We start from the raw sequence: 12,527 nt of genomic DNA, 5'->3' as shown, positions 1-12,527 counted from the left end.
ATTTTATTTAATGCTCTGTCATGATACATTTATTGCTGCTATACTGTTGTCTTCATTTTGAGTATTGTTATTCAACGTAATTAAAGGAGGCTCAACTACTATCCCCAAAACATGTTGCCTACCATTCCATTGTACCCGTCCCTTATCGTGGAAAAAATTTACACTTATGTAGACTTGGTGAATTTTCTATTTCAAAGAGAATTAAAACACAGCAAAAACAACTATCATCAAACAGAAAATGAAACAATGCTCAAAACCGGAGAGATTACTTGGTAACAAATGTTCAAAACATGTTCACAGTACAACCATGAAATTCTAGAAGGCCCCTCTTCTTTTGGGAGTGTACAACAACCTGCTATTATTCTGGGGGATCCTCTTTTACGCTGCTACCTCAATTTTAACCATATACCTGTCCCAAAGCTGCAAATATCACCCCATATATCAGTGAACATGGTTTTTGCCAGATTCACAAAGTGATACTCTTGTGGTTGTAATGTCGTTGAAAGGGCCCTTATCCATATTGTCTCCATTATTTTGTGATGTTTCTTTTTTCAATTTAACCGAGAACTGGCACAAGATATACGGTAAATAATATCAATATATTCAAGTTTATACACCATGAATGTTAAAAGTACATACTTTTGCAAGTTTACAACACACCGTCAAGAAACCCAGGTGCTATAGAATTTTCAAAGAATATCCAATTGTGTGGATGGTGATCTCTGGTGACGAGGTCGGATCCTTTTGCCATCTTTCTTTATTCTGCTTGTTTGAGCTATTTGGGATTCATTCCACCTAGAAATATTATACTGTTAGTTTGGAGTCAAAATGCTTGTGCAACTCTTCATGCTTGCAAACCCAATAAAGAAAAACTGTCTAATTCCATCATCTATAATCTTTGCAGGATAAGGTAGGTATGATAAGTACCATTCATTGGTATGAACTACACAAAAAATGTGTCTCATAAAAAATGTGTGCATTTAGTGAAGTTGCGTTAAGCCCCATACAACTACTAAAAATATTTAAAAGTCGCTGTAACCTGCATGCACATACCAGTACTGGTTGTAGAACCAAACTGAGTCTGCTGCCACAAATGTTCCATCCTGGTTGCGATTCCAATAATAGTAGGCATGGGTGCGGTTCTTAATCTCCAGCATAGCATGGCCATAACTGGCCTCACGGAAAGCTGAATATGCAGGTTGTGGTTCTGTAAATCTGGATATATTCACAGTTTTAAAATGAGCAAAGAATTTTCACCACAGTGCTCACTGATAATATAAATGCAAGAACAGAACAGAATGTACAATACTCTCAAGCTAGTATAATTCAAGAGCATAATATTAAAAGAAAGTGGTGAGTAGGGCACTGTCATGCCAGATTCACTTGGAAGACAATACCATACCATGTTTCAGGGTGGAAGGTTTATTTAATATTTCACAGGATTATTGTGGGTGCAAAATATGAATATCTTTGAATTCTAAGAAAGAGGAAACTGGTTTTATTGTTTGATAAACATTTTTAATCTGTGTTTGAAATATTATTTTTTACTAAAATTTGTAAAAAGTTGATGATGACTAAGTTTTTAATAATTTTTAATGTATAAATAATATGAAAAATAATTTAGCAGATATCTTTGCACACATTTAATATATATAAATAATTTTGGTATATTTTAAATATTAGTATTATCTTCAATCTTAAATTTTAATCTATAATATTGCTATTTTTGATATTAAAATTTTATTTAAAATTGTTTTCATTAATATTATTGGGATTGATGGATGCACATTAGTTACATTGTAAGTATACATCTAACATGGTATAAATATTTCTTATATTATTTATTGTAAGATATTGAAATTCTCTTCAAACAACATGAACATTTATTATTGTATAAAATGATTAAATCTAGTTAGTCGCGTCGCACAGACAATATACAGAAACATAATTTGCAATTAAATGTTTCTTCTAATTTATTGGTTAGCATTCAGAAATGAAGATTCTTTTTCAAAATGAAAACAAATATAAATAAAAATCATGGAAGATTATTAAAGCTAGATGCAAACATGCAGATGGGGCAGAAGTTGAAATCCAATACTGAGAATATGGAGAGATGAAATTGATTGATTCAGTGAAATGATGAAAATTACATACAATCTATGTTAACAGAGACGTGTCCCCAACAAAACTGGGGCTGTGCCTGCTCGGAAACATCCCAGTGACATGGGGACGAGATGGAATAGGGCTTCTAAATTTTGACAGAAGGAAAAGTTTGACAAGTCTAAGCTCTTGACGACCCTTTTACCATCCAAAATTCCAATGACATAGCATACATTACCCCTTTGTGTTTGCAGTCTCTTTGTCATTGTGCTTGCCTTATATGAATATTTGAAAATTTCCCTATATTTTTAATAGTTGTCCTTTGTCATCCCCTAAAAAATGGCTCTCTCATGTCTCCATCTCAAAAACGTGCTCCACCCCCCTCCCCCGCTTTATATCATCCCTGAAATGCGGGGTAACTGTTACATCCCACTTGTGCTCTAGTTGGTTATGTGCAGTATTTACGCCCTGATACATGTTAACCCTAGTGCATTTTTAATATATTTATAGATGTTTAATGTGCCCTAGTTTCATGCTTTAATTGATGGATATGTTCAAACGTTTATGTATATGTGAATGATGACAATTATGCATCCTTCTTTTTCGGCAGCAGGGAATAGGGTTGGCTCTGCATTTTCAAAGCGATTTCAGCTTGTGTTTCGAAGTAGAGAGGGTTGCAGTGTGGAAGCTTAAATCAGAGATTCATCTTCTTAAAGACAAACCAGGTCATGATACCCTTCTTAGACCTGCAATTTACTCTTCTCTCTTACCATTGTTTTCTTATTTTGAAAATATAATGGGAGGAATGCATGAATATATCTGTTGTATGTAAATTGCTAGAAGTTTTAGAGAATTTCATGGAATTTCATATGGGTTGAAACCCTTATGCATTCTTATGAAATATATTAGTTACTGTTTCAATTTTAACAAATAATAACCAGCATGATGTAATTCCATGTATTCTGAGTAGGGTTTTGGGTAGTTTGAAAATGAAATAAGAAAGAAGGTTTATATAGTGTTGACTGTGTTTTCTCTTTCACGGGGAAATGAAAAAGGTATGTATACATATATATTTGCATATATTTATGTGTGTGTGTGTGTGTGTGTATAGATGCCTGGAGGTCTGAGATTTACTATTTTATCCCTTTTAAACCTGTTTAGGAAGAGAGTGTAAAAAGAAAATACCTTCTATTTCTGCAGTATTTTTTATATTAAAACAGATTTGCTTACTGTTTGGAATATTAGGGAAGGTATGAATGAATGTAATTACTTTCTCACCTGTATGATTATGTAGTTCATATTTATACGTAAAAATATATATACATACATATAAACATGTATATATATATATATATATATATCCTTGTGGGGGCAATTAATTTTGAAAAGGCAAGACATCTCTATTATTGTAGTATTGCTGTTATCTTTCCAAACAAGAAGTTTAAATTCTTCAGCAGCCTCGTTAGTATAACTAGTATCAAACAGCAAACTGCAGGTTAATGTGATAGATTCACATGCATTCCACAGTTAAACTATAGACTGATATAAAATCTTATCCCCAGAATCTCTGCCCCTTCATGAAATTTGGGTTATTGTAATACAAAGGATAAGACAATTGTTAAGTTTGTTTAAAGTAAATTAAGCCGTAAATCTTACGCACCCAAGAATACTCATCGTACATGTGAAGGTGCGAGTACAGGTGCACATTTGCACACGTACTTTGACATATACCAACAAGTATGTACTAGTGTGATTTATAACTGGTAATACTTGACATATACGTAAAGGTATTTGTGCTCGTGTGTCTGTGTATGCGTACCTTAACATGCACTAGTAAGCATATTTCAGCATAGTAGTGCAAACTTATACCATTCAATGGCAGGGAGTTCATAACCGGGATAAGTTAATGAATAATTTGACCTCTTATTCAAGATTTCAAAACTTTCTTAGACTGAGAAGACAGGACAGCCTTAAGATAAAATTATCTGATTAAGATTACCCTCTCTAGATTAAGAAATTAACCTATACCCTAGCCTAGGAAGGCAGTGGGTAGAAGAGCACCATTGTACTTGATGCAATTAGCATCACAATTGGGAGTTCACTCTCAAGATGTTAGGATAGAAGAGACATGTCTGGAAAAGTTATATTCCATATTTAGGAATTGCGAGTACAATTGATGGCTCTTATGCCCCCTAACTTTCCCAAGCCAGGGATTCAGTTGAAACATCATAAAACATTGCAATTTTGAATGAGAAAGAAATTAATGATAACACTTTAGAGTACTAAAATTGTGTCAATTGAAGGCTAACACAAGTTGGGTCTTAGTTCCCATTTGAATTTAGTTGAACACCTAGAACCTAGACTTATTGCTGAGAAGGGTGAGATCACTGACAGTGCGTTAATTCGTGTTTACAGTGTAAAACCTTGCCCAAGGTGGTGTTGCATAATGCATGCATTCGTCTGATCTTTAGTATCAGATACACCTCTAGTCAGGTCATCATATTAGTAGGGAGTTACCCTTAGTGTATGACCGACTAAGCATGTAGGTTCTAACACCAAGTCTCAGATGGCATTGCGTTTTCTTTTTCCATTATCTCCCTGCAAAGGGCCGGGCCAATCCAGATGGACATGACACAAGGGACTAGATAGTCCATGGTTGGGCAGAAAAGCTCCCTAATGATACTTTCCCTCCTCACCAGTAAAATGACAGAGTTTGAAGTTCAAAATTTTAGCATCAGTTGAAAGTACTTTCTAAACCCTTTCTCTCCTTTATTTCTTGCAATGTTATTTATTTATTTATCTTACATATATGTTTAGTTTTAGTTAAATGAAATTACTTTCAGCTATCGTTATCCTTGTTTTAAAAAAAAAAATTCTCCCTTTCATGTTACTTGTAATGTTTATGATAAAGGCTATATTCGCAACGGTTATTTTCGTTTCAGTAGATTATTTGAATTAATGTCTCTTTTAAATTTCTAGCATGTTACACATGGTATCAGAGCACCGGGTTCAACACTAAACCTAGTGCTCACCACATTAGCAAAAACTTAGAATAAAGAAAACTGAAACAAAATACTTGGCATTGTCTAGGATGTTTCGCACAACCAAACGAAAACAAGCACGTGACCCAGTTTACCTTCAACTGTGGAAGGTAATCAATCGCAAGTATGATTACTCATACTGCTCTATGCCATCTGATGACGAGACCCTAGTTGATGCCCTAAAAAGGATCGTCAAGGAAAGACGACCTTGGACTGCTACTAGTAAGGCAACAGTACGAACAAAAATATTAGCAAACAAAGCACCAAAACCGGTTAAACCTACAACTGAAGAGATGAAATATAATACAGTTGTTATCCATCCTGAACTTGAGGAACCAAAGACAGTTCACATACCCCGACCTGGTTTCCAATTGGTACCCTTTTTCGATTTTGAGGGGCAAGAATAGCCCATCATAGAATCAAAAAGTAGTTCATAGAGAGAGAGCCTTACTTGTATATAGTGAAGTCTAACCCGAACTATTTTTTGAGAGTAACCCTATGATAAGGTTACATTGTATATAATGAAGTTAAACCTCACTTTTGACAACAATTTCAGATAACATTTTCATGATATATATATGTGGATAGTTAGATGGTAAAAAAAAAAATTGCTTTCATTTTATGCTCTTATTGTTGAAATTAGATAGAAAACTTAAACTTTATATACTGTAATAATAGGTTTAACAAGAACTATAACATGTCTGATCACCAGGAAGGTGAGGGAGAATCTGAAGGTCCGGAAACATCAAATGATAAAGTAGATAAGCTCATCCAGATGGTTCAAAACACGCAAAACAGGCTCCAAGTCTTGGAGCAAAGAGTAAGTGGTCATACTAAAACACCCAATGTGGAATATGAGTCTCAATTTAGAGACCGGTTTACTGAGTAGGAGCACACTCATCAAAGTGGGTTCCAAGAAACACAAAACCATAACCAGAACCCTAAGGGAAAACAGCTTATGGGGGTCATATCGGAGGATATGAAGAAAATTAATCCTCTGTAGTACGATGGGCTGAAGGAGGAGATGCCGCTGAAGCCTGGCTTACAAGCATGGAAAAGTACTTTGAGATCAGAGATTATACGGAAAACATGAAGGTTGTTTGGGGAGCCTATCAACTAACTGGAGAAGTTGCCGATTGGTAGGAAAACAAGAAGACCGAACTTGGCTTGAGATTAGACAATATAACTTGGAGCAAATTTGTGGAGGTGTTTAGGCAAAGGTGGCTACCACAATTATTTTTTGAGAAAAAACTGACAGACTTCCAGGATTTGAAGCAAGGAGAACTTTTTGTTCATGCTTATTGGAAAAAAATCACACATCTTCTGAAGTATGTTCCTCACTTCCAGGTAGACGAAAATATAAGATCAGGAAGTTCATTATGGGCTTAAACAACTGAATAGGTGGTTCAATAGATGTTCTAGCTCTGACTACTATGGATGAAGCCTATGAAAAAGCTGCTAGGCAAGAAGAAAAACTCTGTAAGGACGATTCTAGAAGAGATAGAAATAGGAAGACGAGTAATTGGGAACAATCTTCTCGGAATTTCAAGAAGAAAGGAGATAGACATGGGGTCAACAATAAAAACAGTAAAGGGTACAAAGGAGGAAAACAAAACAACCGTAGAGATAGTAAAGGCTTTGATAAAGCTAGGAGGGACAATGGTGGAAATAACAACAAATTAGAAAAGAAGGGACCACCAGGGGTTTGTTTTAATTGTGGTGGCGATCACTACGCCAACCAGTGCCCAGCTAAACAACCAGGAGGGCAACAACAAAGGAATCCCTTGCCACCTCAACAAGCAATTTTTCAACAAAGAATTCATGCGACGGTTGATAACCGTCAAGCTGAGTACCAGTTCATGCCGGTGGAGACTCCAGGTACTTTATACGGTATTCCCATTACTATACTCATTGATACAGGAGCCACTAAGAATTTTATTTTGCCAAAACTGCAGTTGGTTATATGGATAACTCATGGACAATAGAATATGCCAACCAGTCAAGAGCTCAAGTAGAGCAATGCCTATTTGGGGCAAGAGTAGAATTTCCAAACTTCACCACCGAAGTTGACTTGTTTGTAGCACCTCTAGACACGTATGATGTCATCTTAGGTATGAGGTGGTTAGGTCAGCATAGGGCAAAGGTCAATTGTTTTGACAAGTCTATAGAGTGTCAGGATGATTATGGCAGCAAAGTATTTTTACAAGGCATCCAATGGGAAATCAATTTGCGACAACTTTTTGTCATGCAACTGAGGCGAAGCGAAAAGAAAGGGTGTCAAGTATTTGCAGTAAAAATGGAAGAAATCAATGATGGAAAGGATGTCCTATATCAGGATGATATGATGATGTATGAGAATTGTAATCATCATGCAAAGGAGTTTGGTGAAGTTGAGGAACCAAAAGAGCCTTTTGAAGTGAAATACCCCTACCTCCAAGATTTTCAGGAAGTATTTCTAGAGGAGCTGCCTGGTTTACTGCTAAAAAGGATATTCAATTTCTCCATCGAATTAATACTAGGGGCAGCACCAGTATCTAAAGCTCCTTACCGTATGACAACGGTCGAGTTAATGGAGTTAAAGGCCCAACTTCAAGAACTTTTGGATAAAGGATTGATAAGACCTAGTGTGTCGCCTTGGGGGCACTAGTAATCTTTGTAAAAAAGAAAGATGGAACTCTCCGACTTTGCATAGATTACAGGATATTGAATAAGCTGACCATCTGAAACAGATATCCTCTACCCCACATTGATGATTTATTTGATCAAATGCGTGGAGCAGCAATCTTCTCCAAGATCGATTTGCGATCAGGGTACCATCGATTGAGGTTAAAGGATGAGGATATCCATAAACTGCTTTCAAAACTTGTTACGGGCAATACAAATTCACTCTTCTACCTATTGGACTCACTAATGCCCTAGCCGCTTTCATGAATTTAATGAAAAACGTATTCCACGATTGCCTCGACAAGTTTGTCTTGGTGTTCTTAGATGGCATTTTGATATACTCAAAGAATGAAGAAGAACACTTGCAGCATTTGTAGTTTGTTCTGCAGTGCATGGGAGAAAACAAGTTATATGCGAAATTATCCAAGTGTACTTTCTTCCAAAGAGAAGTACAATACCTAGGGTATCTCATTTTAGCCAAGGGGATAGCGGTAGACCCGACCAAGATTAAAGCCCTTTCTGAATGGCCAACTCCAAGGAATGTGCATGAAGTTAGAAGCTTCATGGGGTTAGTTGGGTACTAGAGGAAGTTCGTAATGAACTTCACGCACATCGCACACCCCATCACATCATTGCAAAGGAAGGGCAAAAGATTTGAATGATCAGAAAAATGCCAAGTGGCTTTTGAACTCCTTAAAGAGAAATTGACCACGACACCAATTCTAAAAGTGCTAGATCCAAATGACCAATTCTTATTAGTAACTGATGCTTCAGGGGAAGGACTGGGTGGATTTCTGATGCAAAGAGGACAAGTAATTGCCTATGAGTCAAGAAAGCTAAAAAATTATGAGCACAACTATGCACCGCATGGCCTAGAGCTCGGAGCAAAATAGTACATGCTCTACAAATGTGGCATCACTATTTGCTAGGCAAGCCATTCGAGCTTCGGTCGGATCACCAAGGGTTGAAATATATTTTCACTCAACCTAACCTTAATGCATGACAGAGACGATGGTTGGAACTAATCTCAAATTACGATTTTGAGATCAGCTATATCAAGGGTAAGGAAAGCTGTGTGGTAGACACGTTGAGTCGTAGATGCCATATTAATGCCATTACTGCAGTGCATACAGGTTTCAAGAACCATGTCCTTCAGTTGTTAAGAGGGGATAGACTTTACCAACAGGTAAAAGAGGCTCTACAAATAGATTCCCAGGATCCCAGGTATGAAGGTTTCCAATTTGAAACAAATGGACTTTTAAGATACCAAGGTAGGATGTATATACCCGAGTTCTCTGAGTTGAGAAAATTGGTGTTGAAAGAAGTACACTCTGCACCTTACTCTAGACATCTAGGAGTAACTAAACTACTTGCTGACATCAAACCTTTATATTTCTGGAAAGGAATGAAAAAGGATGCCGCAAGGTTTGTGGCCAGCTGTTTTGTGGGTTAGCAAGTTAAAGTTGAACATCAACACCCACCAGGATTGTTACAACCTAATGCAGTACCTAACTGGAAATGGCAGATAATCAACATGGACTTTGTCAAGGGATTGCCTATGTCCAGAAATAAGCATAATGCCATTCTAGTAGTGGTGGATAGACTAATCAAAGTGGCTCACTTTATATCGGGCAACTTATCAGATGGGGCACCTACCATAGCTTACAAATTTTTGCAAGAGATATTTTAGTTACATGGAGTACAAGAGAAAATAATCTCAGATAGGGATGCCAGAATGACATCCAGATTTTGGCAAACTCTATTTTCAACTTTAGGAACTCAGATGAACATAAGCTTAGCCTATCACCCTGAAACAAATGGTCAGACAAAAAGAGTCAACCAAGTTTTAGAAGACCTTTTGAGAATGTATTGCATGGATCAACAATACAAATGGGAGGAATATCTTCCATTGGTCAAATATGCCTATAACAACTCCTACCAGTCATCCATTAAGATGGTGCCCCCTTCAAAGCACTATATGGAAGGAAGTGTAGAACTCCTATAAATTGGGATAAGCTGGAAGACTGGATAACCCTCGGTCCAAAAATGCTCTCAGAAATGGAGGAGTGAGTTAAGCTGATCAGAAAAAGGTTAGCAGAAGCTAATGATCAGTAGAAAAGCTATGCAGATGCAAAGCGTACTCCCAGACAGTTTGTAGTGGGAAAGTCCTCCAAATTAGCTCCACTTTATGTTGGACCTTTTGAAGTGCTAGAAGTCATAAACCCAATTGCCTACAAAATTGCTCTACCACCAGCTCTTGCACAGTGGCATGATGTATTTCATGTTTCCTATTTGAAAAAGTATGTTTTAGATTTTGCACACATGATTGATTGGAACTCCTTGCAGGTACAGGACCCAGGGGTGGTCACGATCGAGCCAATTAGGGTCCTCAAGGTAAGTCAGCAGCATTTACGTAATAGAGAAGTTACTCAGTGCAAGATCCAGTGGGACTAGAACCAGTACATTGAGGACATTGCCACTTGGGAGGATTATAATGAAATCCATCAGCGTTTTCCCCATCTGTTTAATGTTTTTTAATAGCTAAAACTTATTTTGCTTCTTTAATACTGGATAAACAATGTTACGTTCATATTTGTTTTAAATGATACTTAAATCATCGAGGACGATGATTCACAAGGGGAAGGATATGTTACATCCCATTTGTGCCCTAGTTGGTTATGTGCAGTATTTACTCGCTAATACATGTTAACCCTAGTGCATTTTTGATATACTTGTAGATGTTTAGTGTGCCCTAGTTTCATGCTTTAATTGATGGATATGTTCAGATGTTTATGTATATGTGAATGATGACAATTATGCATTCTTCTTTTTCGGCGACAAGGAATAGGGTTGGCTTTGCATTTTCAAAGCAATTTCAACTTGTGTTTTGAAGTAGAGATGGTTGCAATGTGGAAGCTTAAACCAGAGATTCATCTTGTTAAAGACAAACCAGGTCATGATACCCTTCTTAGACCTACGATTTTAGTCTTCTCTCTTACCATTGTTTTCTTATTTTGAAAATCTAATGGGAGGAATGCATGAATATATCTGTTGTATGTAAATTGCCGGAAGTTTTAGAGAATTTCATGGAATTTCATATGGGTTGAAACCCTTCTGCATTCTTATGAAATATATTAGTTATTGTTTCAGTTTTAACAAATAATAACCAACATGATGTAATTTCATGTATTTTGTGTAGGGTTTTGGGTAGTTTGAAAATGGAATAAGAAAGAAGGTTTATATAGTGTTGACTGTGTTCTCTCTTTCATGGGGAAATGAAAAAGTATATATATATATATATTTGTGTATAGATGCCTGCTGGTCTGAGATTTACTATTTTATCCCTTTAAAACCTGTTTAGGAATAGAGAAAAGAAATTAAGAACTTATACCTCTGTTTTGATGAGGGTTGAACTTTGTGTAAAAAGAAAATAACTTCTATTTCTGCAGTTTTTTTAATATTAAAACATATTTGCTTACTGTTTGGAATATTAGGGAAGGTATGAATGAATGTAATTACTTTCTTACCTATATAATTATGTAGTGCATACTTATACGTAAAAAGATACACACACACACACACATATATATATATATATATATATATATATATATATATATATAAGTATAACCTTGTGGGGGCAATTTATTTTGAACAGGCAAGACATCTCTATTATTGTAGTACTGCTGTTATCTTTCCAAACAAGGAGTTTAAATTCTTCAGCAGCCTCGTTAGTATATATATATATATATATATATAGAACCTTGTGGGGGCAATTTATTTTGAATAGGCAAGACATCTCTATTTATTGTAGTACTGTTGTTATCTTTCCAAACAAGGAGTTTAAATTCTTTAGCAGCCTCGTTAGTATAACTGGTATCAAACAACAAACTGCAACTCTATGTGATAGATTTACATGCATTCCACAGTTAAACTATAGACTGGAATAAAATCTTATCCAAGGAATCTTACCCCTTCATGAAATTTGGGTTATTGTGATACAAAGGATAAGGCAATTGTTAAGTTTGTTTAAAGTAAATTAAGCCGTAAATCTTAGGCACCCGAGAATACTCACCGTACATATGAAAGTGCGGGTACAGGTGCACATTTGCACACGTACTTTGACATATACCGGCAAGTATGTACCAGTGTGATTTATAACTGGTAATACTTGACATATACATAAAGGTATTTGTGCTCGTGTGTCCATATATGTGTACCTTAACATGCACTAGTAAGCATATTTCAGCATAGTGGTGCAGACGTATATCATTCAATGGAAGGGTGTTCATAACCGAGACAACTTAATGAAGAATTTGACCTCTTATTGAAGATTTCAGAACTTTCTTAGACTGAGAAGACAAGACAGCCTTAAGATAAAATTATCTGATTAAGATTACTCTCTCTAGATTAAGAAATTAACCTATACCCTAGCCTAGGAAGGTAGTGGGTAGAAGAGCACCATTGTACTTGATGCAGTTAGCATCACAATTGGGAGGTCACTCTCAAGATGTCAGGACAACAGAGACATGTTCGACAAAGTTATATTCCATATTTAGGAATTGCACGTACAATTAGCAGCTCTTATGCCCCCTAACTTTCCCAAGCCAGGGATTCAGTTGAAACATCATAAAACATTGCAATTTTGAATGAGAAAGAAATTAATGATAACACTTTAGAGTACTAAAATTGTGTCAATTGAACGCTAACATAAGTTGGGTC

The 12,527-nt window shown here is 36.2% G+C and overlaps 1 protein-coding gene across 4 annotated transcripts in view; it reads right to left on the bottom strand.

The window, feature by feature from the left end:
* Positions 1-239: 239 nt before the first annotated feature.
* The window catches only part of LOC131077101 (bifunctional purple acid phosphatase 26), a 246,894-nt gene continuing 234,606 nt past the window's right edge, over positions 240-12,527 (bottom strand). For all 4 annotated transcript variants that reach the window (XM_058014529.2, XM_058014531.2, XM_058014528.2 and 1 more), the window contains 2 exons: positions 1,054-1,215; positions 240-795 (listed from right to left, as the gene is read on the bottom strand). In XM_058014529.2, the coding sequence (XP_057870512.1) occupies positions 690-795; positions 1,054-1,215 (268 nt within the window). In that variant the 3' untranslated portion in view covers positions 240-689. The remainder of the gene's footprint in view (positions 796-1,053; positions 1,216-12,527) is intronic.

The sequence above is a fragment of the Cryptomeria japonica genome, chromosome 9, assembly GCF_030272615.1.
Source record: "Cryptomeria japonica chromosome 9, Sugi_1.0, whole genome shotgun sequence".
Lineage (NCBI taxonomy): Eukaryota > Viridiplantae > Streptophyta > Pinopsida > Cupressales > Cupressaceae > Cryptomeria > Cryptomeria japonica.
The sequence above is the reverse complement of the archived record's forward strand: the minus strand, read 5'-3'. Positions and strand labels throughout refer to the sequence as shown.